The 15,408-nt window shown below is 37.5% G+C and overlaps 1 protein-coding gene across 1 annotated transcript in view; it reads left to right on the plus strand.

Annotated features, from left to right (window-relative positions):
- Nucleotides 1-15,408, plus strand: part of TNKS (tankyrase) — a 214,906-nt gene that overhangs the window by 185,931 nt on the left and 13,567 nt on the right. Inside the window, exons 21-26 of the mRNA XM_055334908.1 lie at nucleotides 4,333-4,453; nucleotides 5,624-5,721; nucleotides 7,359-7,433; nucleotides 8,333-8,438; nucleotides 9,501-9,687; nucleotides 12,374-12,530. Of these exons, the coding sequence (XP_055190883.1) occupies nucleotides 4,333-4,453; nucleotides 5,624-5,721; nucleotides 7,359-7,433; nucleotides 8,333-8,438; nucleotides 9,501-9,687; nucleotides 12,374-12,530 (744 nt within the window). The remainder of the gene's footprint in view (nucleotides 1-4,332; nucleotides 4,454-5,623; nucleotides 5,722-7,358; nucleotides 7,434-8,332; nucleotides 8,439-9,500; nucleotides 9,688-12,373; nucleotides 12,531-15,408) is intronic.

The following is a 15,408-nucleotide window of genomic DNA, read 5'->3' on the forward strand; positions in this document are numbered from 1 at the left end:
TTCAGCGATCTCTTAACTAATTCAACTTGTTGGCATATATATACTTCACCATACATACCTATGTCCTTTGTAATTCATTGAGTATAGTATGAGTGTCACTTTGGCCCTTCCTTTAAAATGTACCTTCCTGATTAGAACACTTTTTCTATGGGAAAGGCTGATTTGATTTTCACTGCAATTCCTAAACATAAAATGCTATGACTTTTTTGGCCATACTTATGGACAACCTATATATTTTCATGAAAAGTGATCATATAAATTTTTACTTCAAAATCGAAAGACCAAGGAACAGACAGGTAACATTAATTGTGAACATGATTATAAAGTTAGTTCTAACAACTGCTACTCTAGCCTGCATCCTTTGAAGCCCAGGTGAAAGAAGGAGCTTTTTCATTAAAACTCTTAGTTTTTCTCTCCCCATTTAAGTTCTACTTTTTCTCTCTATACCCCAAAGGAAATGAACAAACCTTAGAAACAAAAGGCAACTCTTCATGAAGTGACATTTGCTTTATATGTAAGATGACTTAGCTAATAGAGGAATAATCCTTATTTTAAAGATTATAATGTGATTTTTTAAATTAAAGTATAATTGACCTATACTGTTAGTTTCAGGAGTACATCATAGTGATTTTATATTTTTATACATTACAAAATTATCCCCACAATAAGTCTAGTTACAGCTATTACCATACAAAGTCATTACAATATTATTGACTGTAGTCCCTACAGCATACATTCCATTCCCATGACTTATTTTATAACTGGAAGTTTGTACCTGTTAACCCTCTTCACCTATTTGCCCAACCCCTCAACCCCTACCTCTGCTAATAACCAAGTTTGTTTCTTGTATCTATGAGTCTGTTTCTGTTTCCTGTTTTAGATCCAACACAGAAGTGAAATCATATGGTATTTGTCTTTGTCTGACTTACTTTGCATAATACCTTCTAGGTCCATCCATGTAGTTGTGAATGGCAATATTTCATTCTTTCTCTATGGCTGTGTATGTGGCACACACACAGCACTTCTGTATCCATTCATCTGCCTGGGTTACTTCCATATCTTAGCCATTGTGAATAGTGCTGCAGTGAACACAGGGGCACATGTATCTCTCCAAATTGGTGTTATTGTTTTCTTCAGATAAATACCTAGAAGTGGAATTGCTGGATCCTGTGGCAGTTCTATTTTTAATTTTTGGAGGTCCTCCTGTACTGTGTTCCACAGTGACCGCTCCAGTCTGCATTCCCACCACCAGTGCGCAAGAGTTTCCCTTTGTCCACATCCTCCCCAACACTTGTAATTTTTTCCTTTTTGATAGTAGCCAATCTGACAGGCTTGATCAATTTGATTTTAATGTGTGCTAGATATAAAATAACAAGCCCAAGAAGCTTATAATTTCATGATATAACTGTCATTTTTTTAAGTGAACTAAAGATAATTTTCAAAAAAAAACTATTTCTAATAGCATAAAATGGCTGAATCATGAGCAGTGTATCTAAAATCCACCTAACCTACTTCTAGCTATTTCCATTTCTTCTTTTGATACAATAATCTCATATTCACCAGTTTTCAGACTTTGGAATAATCTCTGTTCCCACCATTCCTTTTTTTTATTCCTTAACCATTTCCATTTACCAGGCCCTGTGTTCTCTCATTTTGAAATTGCTCTCTGATTCTCCCCTCCCACCCCATTCCATCTTTACCTTGTTCACACAGTCCCTTTCCCTTCCTAACCTGCCCTTCCACGTCCTACCATTCTCCTCCTCAAATACAAGTTTGATTGTGTTACTCTGCTGAAAAGGCTCCCTAGGAGCTTTTGGATACTGTCTTAACTTGATGAATAAAGCCCAGTAAGATCTTCTTCAAGCCTGCTGTGCTGCCCATCTCTTCTTCTTTCCTCTCTGTTTCTTATACTTTCACCCTTTTAGACTTCAGTGCTGAGAGTCCCCCAAATGTTCTGTATTCTCTTAATTTTCCTTTTGCACATGCTGTTCCCTTTGTCTTAAACGCCCTTTCCTCCTTCCTCTACTTCTTAGCCAAGTTATTGCCTTCTTCTAAGAACCTTTCCTGACCTCCTTCCATCCTTCCCAGTCCCACCTACTGCCTTGACCAAGTAGGAACCTTCCTAAGAGTTCCCAGGGGGATTCCTCCAAAACATTTACCAATCTTTACCATGTTTTGTGTTTACATTTTATCTCCTTGGTAGAAAAAATAGCATGAACTTTTTTGGTAGTACCTTGTTTGTTCCCTGACCCTGTTTCTTTACTACCAATTTGAACTAGTTGTTTCTGAGCTATAATGGGTAGTTTTAGAAAATACTTAACTAGTTACTTTTTTGGCAGGTATCTAGCATATAGAAGGTATTCATTAAATATACTGTGTATGAATATGAACCAAGTGAACAGTAATCTGAATTCCCTAGCTTACCATTTAAGGTTTTCCAGTGGCCACTGCCTGTTATATATGGAGGAGACAGATCAGGTGCCATGGACTCAAAACAGCTAAATTTAGTGTTTTGTTATTTTAGCTTTCTTGTCAGCCCTTTTAAGAAATATAAGCAAGGGAAAGGCAGGTATGGCGATCCATGTCAGCTCTTCTGTGTACGATTTTTAGGATTCCTTTGAGCCTCAGTTCCTCACGAAGACAACAGTAGTACTTCATGACAGATCTTATAAGGATTCAGTGAGATACTCATTTTATGAATGGAGCCATATAATCAACAATACATTAAACACCCTTTATAGAGAGTACACTATCCTTTGCTGGTCTGGTTTCTGCTTCTTCCAGATATACACTATATGAACAAATTCAGAAAAGCTTAAATTTCCTTTGAATTGAAGCTTCCACATCGATACGAGATCCTGTTTTTACATCAACCTTATTTGAACCAAAGTTTAGAAGGAAAAACCTGGGGCATCAATAATGTTGGAAACCCTGAGCATGGCTTCCTAAGTATATTCAGTTACATGCAGCTAAAAATGTACAGGATCCTATTATGTTGTGAACTATTCTGTCTCAAATATGTATATTTCAGAACCAGTTCTTTTTAAAAGCTCTGATCAAAATTTCCTCTTGGTTATTGGAAGTGAATTGCCCATTTTGTCTGATGGAGCGATTATTTCTTAAATGGCCACTTAAGAGCAATATAGTAAATTATTTTCAAAGAGTGAATGATGTATGCTTGCTGCACCGAGAAGATCAGACCCATTACATAATATTTCATTCTGGCAATAAAAATCACAACTCCAGGCCTAATTTGTCGGGTTGTTTTCTTTTTTAATGTTATGTGCAAGTAAAAAGATAAAGAACATTATAATTATAGATAGATAAAACATCTCTCATTTGAGTTGGAAAAAAGGCTGTCTATAAAAGGATTTCTCAGTTTTCCAAGGAAAAAGAAAACTAAAGACTCTTCTTATAAAGTAGTATTTGCATTGTCACAGGTCCAGCAATTCTTCTGAGCTAGAAAATTGCATGGTCAAGCCCCTGTAGAAATGTGGCGGCCCAAGATTTCATCCGGTGCGTCCAGAACTCTGCCACTAGGTGGTGGTAGAGTCACGGTTACATTTAGTCAACAAAGGAGATGGGTGATTTTGAGTTCTGGTGGTAGCCAACTAACCACCTCCATTCACAGAGATAAATAACCAGAAATTATAAACGACTATTTTTACAACAATAGAATGTGTGTTAGGGTTCAGGAGCTGTTAAATCTAGGAATTTACAAGAGAACTCAAAAACCGTCCTCTCTTTTCCGAGTTGGAATTTTTTATACAGCTACTCTATAAAGTTGTCAGTCATTGAACTCACCACTTTCAAAGGCAGCCTTTTCCATGCATGACTATTTCTTAGCACTGCGGAGTTCTTCTTTATCTTGATCTAACCCCTACTTATCTCAAACTGCTTACTCCTTTTGCCACATTCTGTTTCATTGTGCTACGCCCCTCTCTCTTTCCCCTACCATTCTTCTCTGCTACCTGCTGGGTACTGGGATCTGGTACGACCCCATTTTCAAGCTTCTGGTTATTCGCTCTTGTATCTTGAGGCAAGCAAAAGGTGGTGGAATTAAATAATCAAAAGGAAATAGAGCAGTGTTCATTTTGTATTTTTATAGCATTGTTTCTCCCACTAATTAATTCACTATTGACTAGAAACACAGTATCTCAAGTGAGTAAAAAGCTGATAAAATCATCAAGACAATTTTAAGATTATAAATTCATGGTTAAAAGGAGACAAAAGAAATTTGTCAATTGGGATGGATATTATAGCATTGAAGACAAATGGAAGAACTGAGGAACTGTTAAAGATTTAGCAATTAATTTTGTTCCATTTTTTCAGATTACACTAGATGTACTAGCTGATATGGGCCATGAGGAGTTGAAAGAAATAGGCATCAATGCATATGGACATCGCCATAAATTAATCAAAGGAGTAGAAAGACTATTAGGTGGACAACAAGGTAAGCTATTTGGGGGAAAAAAATAAATTTCAGAAATTAGTGGGACAAGTAAGTTGTCAGGACTGACATAAGAGCTCAAGTGGTTTGAACCCAGAGTTCATAGGCTTGGCTGGTGTAGCACTTCCTGCCTGCCCCCACCCCTCACCCGATACTTTATACAGTGAATCTCTGGAATCTACACTTCTGTCCTTTCCCACTGCTGTCAAATCCAGTATAGGTCACCTAAGCCAGGCCACTGCCATCTCTCCCCTGGACTGTCACAACCATCTAACAACCTCCAGCTTATCTCCGAGCCTCACTTTTGCCTCTCCTCCTACCCCACCCCCATGCCTGCCCTGCACTGCGCACAGAAGACTCTTTGAAATGACTCTATGATCATATCACTCCATTGCTTAAAGCCTTTCAATAGAATCCTGTTGCTTTTAGGATAAAATCAGACATTTGTAACATGGATTTTCATAATCTGGCCTTTCTCTGACCTCATCCTGAACCTTTCTCTGCCGCCACAACTGGCAGCTCAGCCTTTTTTCCACTGTACTTTGCTGTGACAAGCCTGCTATCTTTCCCCCTTGTTAGCCTCCATGTTTATCATTTCTGTGTTCGCTAGAAGTGCTTTCATGATGGGAAAGTAAAGGGAGAGAAAGGGGAAAACTTGAATTAGTCTCTGCAGAGCCAATGAAATTGTGAGAGTGACATGAAACTACATGTTAGCAGCTTTTGAGCTTAAGACTTGCTTATTTATCTGCATTAAATTAACAAATGCAATGAAATTAACAAGAATAATCTATTTTAAACTTACAAGTGACCATTTCAAGCCATCTCACAGAATTTTTATAGGCTAATTCTTAGACCTGACTACATTGTGATTACAGTGTATTTCTCTTTGATATCAGACATAGCTTCATGTATATTTGTGATTGAATTCAGTTCAACAAAAAATGTTGAGCCCTGCTGGGGAACTCTGTAAGAATAGATAAAATTAATCCCCAAATGCCCTCTCCATTACTTCTCTTGTCTTTGGATGTACTTGTTCAGTATAACCTTATATATTAGGGTCACATTGCAGATAATTTGACTTGTTCCAAAATATCAATTATTTATAACAAAGTTTTCCTAAAAACTGAGCCTGAATAGTGTGGACTTTAATATATTATTTTTTCTTTCCTACAGGTACCAATCCTTATTTGACTTTTCACTGTGTTAATCAGGGAACTATTTTGCTGGATCTTGCTCCAGAAGATAAGGAATATCAGTCAGTAGAAGAAGAGGTAATGTACATTAAAATTTTTAATTCTGATGAGATGAGCACTGGGTATTATATTATATATTGGCAAATTGAATTTAAATAACATTTTAAAAAAATAAATTAATTATAAATCCAAAAAAAATTTTTTTTAATTCTTTTTTCCTGAAATCTGTTGTTAAGCCTGTTTTTTTCAAAAGAAGTAAACTTGTCTTACAATGACTTAGGGTCAGTCACCTATCTGTTATTCTGACTCCCTTAGCCATTGTGGTAGCATATTGCCCAAATTCAGATAGGACTATGAATTAGGACTGTGCCACAGTGTTTTCATATCAGAAACCTAGGGTTTCCAATGGATAGGCCACAGGTGTCTTTTCATCCTGGAAACTTTCTTGAAACTACACAAGTAGGAACCTTATTAGAACTATTTTCTAATGTAGTTAAAATGCTACCAAAGAATGACAGGGAGTGAGCATCTTGCCTCACAAAAAGCAAATACCTTCTTGTTTTTATTTTCATGCAGTTATAACATGTGACTATGAAATAATATGCCTAATTTTCCTGTTTCTTTCTGAAATCTGCCTCATAACCCAAGTCACCTTTCATGTCTTCAGTCACTGTTAAAGCACTGTAGTAAGGCTGATGGATGACCCTCCTGCCAGACAGACGCCATAGAAATTCCCTTCCTCCTGCTGGCTCCTGGCTTCATTTCTTAAGCAGAATAAACAAAGTGCCTGATGGCATTACCACAATAAATAAGCTGCCTAACTAATTCCATTATTTTGCAGAGAAAGGCCTGCCTGCCTCTTTTTGTTTATTTTCTGCCTTTTAATTAGAACTCACATTATTCTCATCCTGGGAAGTCAGGACCATTATCTTGGGGTAGCTTTTCAGCTCTTGCCTGGCCAGTCTGTCAGGGAAGTACCTCATCTTCTAGTGGCTTACTGCCTAATCATTCTCTTAGTGATTAGCAAATTTGGATGATAATGCCCAAAATGTGATGAATAACTTCATAAATAGAGCAGTAAGATAGAGAACTCTTTTGAGTCAATACTTTGAGAAACTTGGGTCTTCAAAAAATTTTACCATTGCATAATTATTTTGAATTTGGAGAGCAGATGAAGAATGAGTACTGCTCATAAGAAAGTGTTTCCACTTAGTTATGTGTCATATCCAACTTCACATGGTCTGCAGATACTTATTGAGATCCTGAATTGAAGAGCTAATATTTCACTGAGGGAACAGAAATTTATTGATTTATAAAAATTCTTTGTGTTTTTTGAGCATTTGTTTAATGAGTATTCATCAAACGTGAGGAGTTTTAAGTTTGACTTAATTTGTATTGCTTCTCATTATCAATAACAAAATAGTAATGTAGATGAATTACTGTAATGTTTTATTTCTGTGTCTCCCCATTGTGTTTACAAGAAAATCTTTCAAAGCTTTTACTAGAAAATAAAGAAAAAATGCAGAAAAATATTTATGTCATGACTATTTATTTTCTTATCAGAGATACCCACTAAACTTTGTTGAACAATTTATATAGTCAACTTCTATTTATTAGTGCTGAGTCTGAGACTCATCAGTAAAACATTATAACAGAAGTGAATGTCTTTAGAATGACATACTGGCATATTTTCTGAAAATTATTTTGTTCTATAGATGCAAAGTACAATTCGAGAACACAGAGATGGTGGTAATGCGGGTGGCATCTTCAACAGATACAATGTCATTCGAGTAAGTTTTTAAAAGTTTAGGGTGAAAATTGATTGCAAAGCTTGCCTGAAAAAAATATAGACAATGAAAAATTTTCTCTGAACATCATATTTTTAAACTGTTGAGATAATCAACCATCTGTTGCCTGGCAGTCAGGTGTCACTTTCCTCTAACCCTTCCAGACCATACTTCGCCTGAAACAGAGACTGGGTGGAAACAGAAAAGCTACAGAGGGCTAGATCCGCTGGGGTTGGTGGTACAGATACAATGATGAGACCTAGCTCACCCACAGATTTAGACCAGAGCTGACAGTAATCTTTATCACCACTTCCGAGTAGCATTGAGGGCCTGGATTTTCAATCTGAGTCAGTGATTATATCAGAATGTACATATCTCTTAATCTCAGTATCTTAATTTATAATATGGGGTAGATTTGTTTTTTTAAAGGAGTATCATAAAGATGAATAAAATACGTTGAAAACTAGGTTAACCCTTGGAAGTTATACCAATGCCCATCAGAATTCCCTGGAGAGCTCTTAGAGTGCTTTTAAGAGAATGCAGCTTTACAGGCCCCTGTATCCTAACACTCATCAGGTCTGGGAGGAGTCTAGGAACAGCTTTCTCTTTTCTTTAATTACTCAAGTTATTTTGAGATACAACCAGATCTTGTGCAGAATAACAAAAGCCATAACTGAAAATGTTGTCAATAAAAGCCAGAATGTTAAGTTAGTTACACTGCCCTGACAACTTTATCACTTTTAAATAATGTTTTAAGCAAACAAAACAAAAACTAAGAATTTAACCTTTCTGAAAGAAAACATACTTTTCATTTTATTCTTTACATACTTTTCATTTTAAATTGTAAACTGCCAATTAACATTCATGTCACTAATTTCCTTCTTTCTTCCTTATCCTTAAAGATTCAAAAAGTTGTCAACAAGAAGTTGAGGGAACGATTCTGCCACAGACAAAAGGAAGTGTCTGAGGAGAATCACAACCATCACAACGAACGCATGTTATTTCACGGTGAGTGTCACGGCCATCATTACCTCTCAGGCTTTCGCAAATTTCAATAAAGTGAAAAGCCTATCTTGACTGTACTAGTGTTGTGCTAAAAATGGTTTAATGTTTTTTTTTTTTTTAATTGTGTGTTGGTACCAGTTTGCTAATGCATTGCATGTTAGTACAGCTCTCCAGGGCATGCAGAATGAAAAGAACTTATCTGGAATGGTTTCAGAACTTGTATTGCAAGTTGAGCCATCTAGATAGTGAAATATTTTTATTGTAGTTTAGCATAATTGTTTCAGTTTATCAGGATATCTGTTTTTGTGTAAAGTAAGATTGAGTGTAAAATCTCTATTTTTAAAGTACTTTGCTATCTTTTTTTCCTCCTTTTTTTTTTAGGGGGGTGGTGGAGGTAGAGGTGGAGGGGCAGAGGGATAGAGGGACTCTTAAGCAGGCTCCACACCTATCATACAGCTTGACACAGGGCTTAATCTCACAATCCTGAGATCGTGACCTGAGCCAAAATCAAGAGCCGGAGACTTAACTGAATTGGCCACCCAGGTGCCCCTCACTATACTTTGCTATCTAAAATTTCATGCCGGGGATCCCTGGGTGGATCAGCGGTTTGGCGCCTGCCTTTGGCCCAGGTCGCGATCCTGGAGTCCCAGGATCGAGTCCCACATCAGGCTCTCGGCATAGAGTCTGCTTCTCCCTCCTCCTGTGTCTCTGCCTGCCTCTCTCTCTCTCTCTCTCTCTCTCTCTCTCTCTATCATAAATAAATACATAAATACTAAAAAAAAAAAAAAAACCTTCTTTAAAAAAATAAAATAAATAAAATAAAATAAAATAAAATAAAATCTCATGCCATCTGCAAAATCCATATGGCATTCTTGCTTGGTGAACACTGGGTCTCTACTAAGATTCTAGTACAAGATAATAGTTTATATATGGTGGACCATCATACAACTTCATTTTTGTATTATTAATAACTTAATATTAACCTGCCAAGTGCAAATAGTTTGCAGTTAATTGAGGTTCTAGAGAAGTATTCAAAAACTGATCTTCTTATGTTTCTATTTTTAGGTTCTCCTTTCATTAATGCCATTATTCATAAAGGGTTTGATGAGCGACATGCATATATAGGAGGAATGTTTGGTGCCGGGATTTATTTTGCTGAAAATTCCTCCAAAAGCAACCAATATGTTTATGGGATTGGAGGAGGAACAGGCTGCCCCACACATAAAGATCGGTCATGTTACATATGTCACAGGTGAGCATCTTGCCTTTTGTGATTTCTCTCCTCAGATCATGAATCAAATTAGTTTCTCAGGCTCTGTAGAAGTCACAGGTTATCCTCAGTGTTACTCATAATGAGTCACACAGGTTTGGGATTGGATAGGAATAGTTGATCAGCCTCTGCCCTAAAGGAGAAGTGACAACAGAGCTAATAGCAGTGCTGGTAAAAACCAAATACATGTCAGCCATTCATAGATTATGATGAAACTCCCTCCATCTTGACTTTCTCCCTCAGCTTCTCTTGCCTTGCTTCAGATTCAGAAAAAAAAAAAAAAAAAGGTTGACAATTATTTCTATTGAAGAATCTCTAGCTTGAGACACATTTGAACTAAGACACACAATTTCTATAAACAAATTGAATCTTTAATTTGCTTCTAATGTTGCTAGCAGTGCTTTAAGGCAGGATATATAATTAGCCTTGAAAAGTCCAATTTCAGAATGTTAACTTTGGACTTAATAGTAAGCAAATGAGTATTAGGTTTTTAAATAGAATTTTAAAACTCCAAGAGAATAATGGTATACTTTCTCTGAAGTCAGTGAAAAAAATACTATTCTCTTCCCAGCCATTGGAAAAAATACAAAAGAATTGTACATCAAAGATTGCAGTCAATTGTATTTTTCTTTAAATTAGCCAGATGGGAAGTCAGGTTACTTAGAGATCTTGTAATTCAGAGGAAACCTCAGTAAGACCCAGATAACCTTGAAATTCATTATAGTTGTTGACCATAAAACTTCGTGCTCTACATTACTTTATGAAAAACTTACGGCCATCAGCAATTCTATTTTGGGTGCAGTATGTCCAGAAGGAATGTTCTTTCTATTAAGGCTGCTGTGGTTAATAACACACAAAAGTTTTGCAGGTTACATATCCTGCAAAAACTCTTTGTTGCTGCAAACCTTTCCTAAATAAGCAATACAAGTGAACGTAGGTGAAGATTAACAATTGCCCCCTACATTTAGACATAAAAGTTCAGGTCTTAGCCAGGATTTCCTAGGAAACAGAGCCTGAAGCAAAAGCTTATGTACTAGTGCCTTCTTGGCAAGTGCAGTGTCACGGAAGCAGGAATGGGGGCACAAAAAGAAGTGAGGTGGAGAAAGAAGCAGAGCAAAGACTGAGGTGCATCAGTGAGTTGGCCTATTTCACAAGTGCAGTAGGTTGCTCAGTCCATGAGACAACTTCAGAGAGGCTGTGTGAACGACTGCATCTCGGAGTAGTACATCATGGGAAACCAGAGCAGAATTTATCTGCTGGCTCCTGTCTGGCACTGGTCACCATTTGCCCCACAGGGCATTGGTATCTTGCCGCTTGGGGCTGCTGCATCTGCAGAATACAGCACAATACACAAGGCTAGCCAGTGAGCAAGGAGAAGCCAGTACTCTCCACCTGCCTGCCTGCAGCGCACAGCTTCATGGGCCAGCCCTGCATCTTATCTCCCTGTCTCCAAGCAACATGGAAGTTTGGGGGCAGAAAGCAGAAGGCAGGAGGCAACGGCCTGTCAGATTAAACTCTGTGTGACATATGGACTCGGAGTAGCCATTGCAGTGGGCCCAGTGGCTGAGCGGGCAGGTCCAGTGACACTGTGGTGCTGTCATAATATGGAGACAGAGCTCAGACACCTCCCTCTAATGTAGATTAATTGGGGTACCTGGGTAGCTCGATCAGTTAAGCATCCGACTCTTGATTTCCGCTTACGTCATGATCTCAGGGTCATGAGATCGAGCCCCATGTTGGGCTCCGGGCTGAGCGTGGAGCCTGCTTGAGCTTCTCTACTCCTCCCCATCCCCCACCACTTACTCACATGTGTGCGCCCTCTCTCTGCCTCTCTCTCTTCTGGGACCTATAGAGGAATGCAGCTGATACCAGCCCAGCACCCAGGGCCATCAGTAACGTCATGCTAAAAAAGCCAGCCCAGGCAGGACCCAATTATACTGGGACTGGTACAATTTTAATTCAAAATAATACCTCTGGTAATGCAAAGATCATACTCTATTACTAAAAACAAACTATTTGACTGAATAATAACTATTTTACACATTTAACAGTATGATCGATGTCACTGAGTAGTTAAAATGTTTATAGTTTATATTAAAGGTTTGCAAACTTTTAAAGGGCCTCATAATAAATATTTCAGGCTTTGCAGGCCATATGATCTCTGTCACAGTGACTGGCTCTGCCTTTATAGTGCAGAAGTAGCCAGAGGGCATGTAAATGAATGTGTGGCTATGTTCCAATAAAATATTATTTATAAAAAAAATAAAATAAAATAAAATATTATTTACATAAACAAGAGTAAACCCTATCTTGATTTCATAAGCTCCTGCCATCTGTGTATTTGCTTCAGTCTCCTCCCGTTCATCCTCACAAGAACTCACTTTGTGCTAGTATTTCTCTTTCCCCTCTAGTCAAAACTTGCCAGGTATTTTCTGTCATTGATTTGGTAACCACACCAAAACTACTTTAGATTAACTATTGAGCCTACTGTTTATGGTAAATCAGGATATCAAATCCCATCCCATCCCATCCCTAGTCAAATTTAAAAGGGACATTTTAAATAGCTTGCCTTCTATTAAATATTTTTTGGAAATCAACAAACCTAACCATTCTATCACTCTAAGATTTAATGCTTCCTTCAAAAGCATTGCTTCTGTTTTTTCTTTAGGCAAATGCTTTTCTGTAGAGTGACCCTTGGAAAATCCTTTCTGCAATTCAGCACCATGAAAATGGCTCATGCCCCTCCAGGACATCACTCAGTGATTGGGAGACCAAGTGTGAATGGGCTGGCATATGCTGAATATGTCATCTACAGAGGCGAGCAGGTATGGTACTCATCAAATAAGCATAACCGAGCTACTGAACATGTCAGTGCAGAGAGCAAAGAGCAGCTTCCATTTAATGAATTTTCTTTATGGATGTACTTTGTAACAGGCTGGTCACAGGAGTTGAATCTCTGTATTTCTGATCATGGGACTTAACGTGGAACAATAGCTTTTTGAGTTGTAAAGCTGCAGGACATTAAATTTCTGCCAACTGCTTGAGGTTCTAAAGTAAAATTATCAACAAGTGAGAAAACTTTCCATCATTTTTCAACCCAGTTCTTAACTCTGACAGTAGTCTGCTAAATGCTTATTGATTTATCTAAAAACTAAGATCAGTTTGTCTGAACTTAATTTAGTTTCAAATGGATACCTTAACTACTCTGACCGAGAAGAGGAGGGGAAGGAGAAAGCAGGAATTAACTAAGTACAAGTAATGTATGAAAACGATATTTTATTATATGCCATCAGTCTTGGGCCAGGTAAAGTGTGGAGAAGCAGTAGGAATTACACACAAATCTTGAACTTCATTTAGTAGATGTGTTGATTGTGGTGGTCTGGGCAAAGCAATAACTCCTTTAGGTGTATTGTAGGTTTGAGCAAATGAGTAAATGTGTTGATGTTTGATTTGGAAGCTGGGATTCTCATGGTGGAATAAGGGACGTACAGATATGCAATGGAAGGATGGTAAGAATGTCTGTAGAGATGGACTGAAATTGGGGTTATCAATAGGAGCTCATCATTTCTAACATAAGTATGTATGTTTAAGCACTTGTAAATACAGGTAGGTATAGGTATGTATGTAAGAGTATATGTAGACATGTGTATGCATATAAGCATATATATGTATATGTTTCTTAGCACTGTCTGCTGAAAGCAGGGAAATCCCAATAACAGTGAGCACACCTAGACCAAATCTTGGTCTCTAATACCATTCCCCACTGAAAGGAACCCAGGCTCTTTGGAGAAACAGCTAATTCCAGGGCTGAAGCAGAATGGGCACCAGGTGAACTGGGAACATCCCAAAAATAATGAAGTATTCAAAAAAAGTGGTAGAGGCATGTCACAAGAACACACAGCCAGCAGGACCAGGGTTCCCACTGGCCAATTCTGGAACAGTTTGAATACAAAAATAAATATAGTAATAAATTTTAAACCCCGCTGAAAAAAATAGGAATTCATGATTCTATACTGATAACAAATAGATAAATAAGTAAATAAATAAATGAAAGGGCAAGAAAGGCTTTTGTTTACAGTAGAAAGCCAAGGGCACATGAGAAGATGTGGAAGGAGTACTGGATTTGGAAAAATCATCATCTTGGGACCATTGTGACAATCATAAATGGAAGCTAAATCTAGGAGATAATTTTGATTTTTTTAAAAAAAGATATTTGCATGGTCTTATTAATGACAAAGGGGAAGAAAACAGTATCTATATATTGGAGAAAGGGGGCCATGCCTTGACCAGATGATCAGAATTAACATGACCAATAAAGGACAGATAGACATGGAGTGTGCCTCAGATATGATATTCTGAGAAGGGCACATCATCATCTATGCAATATTCCAGCCAAAAGTGCATAACCTTGGTCTAATCAAAGTGAGAAGTGTTCTGTTTTTAAAAATGTGGGAAGACCGGCTTCTTCAAAAAAGTCAATATAATAAAAGAGAGAGAAAGGCTTTCAAAACTTTCCAGATTAGGGCAGCCCAGGTGGTTCAGTGGTTTAAGTGCCGCCTTCAGCCCAGGGTATGATCCTGGAGACCTGGGATCGAGTCCCACATCTGCTTCCCTGCATGGAGCCTGCTTCTCCTCTGCCTGTGTCTCTGCCTCTCTGTCTCTCATGAATAAATAAATAAAATCTTAAAAAAAAAAACTTTCCAGATTAAATGAAACTCAAAAGACAGGACAACTAACTTAAGGTCCTACCCTCCAGTTGGATCTGGTATCAGAAGAGAAACAACATTATTAAATCAACTGAGAACATTGGAATATGAATGATAGGTACTATATTAGAGTATTATAGCAGCATAAAATTATAATATTGATTCTGTGCTTATGTAAAAGAATATCCCTATTCTTAGGAAATAAATACTGGCATTTTGGGGGATAAAGAACCATGATGATGTATATAACGGTTACTCTTAAATGGTTCAAGAAAAATATGTGCCTGTGTCTGTCTCCCTAGTATAATATATGGAGGTAGGATGAAAGTGTACATGACAAAACAAAAGGGGTAAATAAAAGCTTAACAGTAGACGGATATAGGTAAAGAGTATACAGGTGTTGTGGGTACCATTATAATTTTTGCAACCTAACACATAATTTTGCCATTGTTTCCAAATAAAGAGTTTAAAAACTGCCAAAGAACAAATTTGCTGAAAGTTTTGTTTTAATCAGAAACTTCAGACTTCTAGAACAAATGCTCTGTCTTTGATTCAGGAATTTCACTTTTAGAGATATGTATTCGGTATAATCAGTAATGACCACCAAAAAATCTTTTAAAAACCTGTAAGGATGTTCATCACTGTCTTAATTACTATAATGGAAAATTTAAATAACCTAAATATTCAACAGAGAATGATTAAATAAGTATTAGTATATATATGCCTATGTGTTTTTAAAAATACATTTACATGGTACATGTTAAACACAGAATCAACCCCAACTTAAAAGCAGTTATCCCTGGGTATTGAGATTATAGGTTATTTCATTTTTCTTCACCAGACACTTTTCAAGATTTTGTAAGTTACCTGTGGCATGATCCCTGGATCCGGGATCAAGTCCCACATCAGGCTCCTTGCAGGGAGCCTGCTTCTCCCTCTGCCCTTGTCTCTGCCTCTCTCTCTCTCTCTCTCTCTCTCTCTCTCTCTCTCTGTGTGT

Source organism: Nyctereutes procyonoides, unplaced genomic scaffold (assembly GCF_905146905.1).
Source record: "Nyctereutes procyonoides isolate TBG_1078 unplaced genomic scaffold, NYPRO_anot_genome, whole genome shotgun sequence".
Taxonomy (NCBI): Eukaryota; Metazoa; Chordata; class Mammalia; order Carnivora; family Canidae; genus Nyctereutes; species Nyctereutes procyonoides.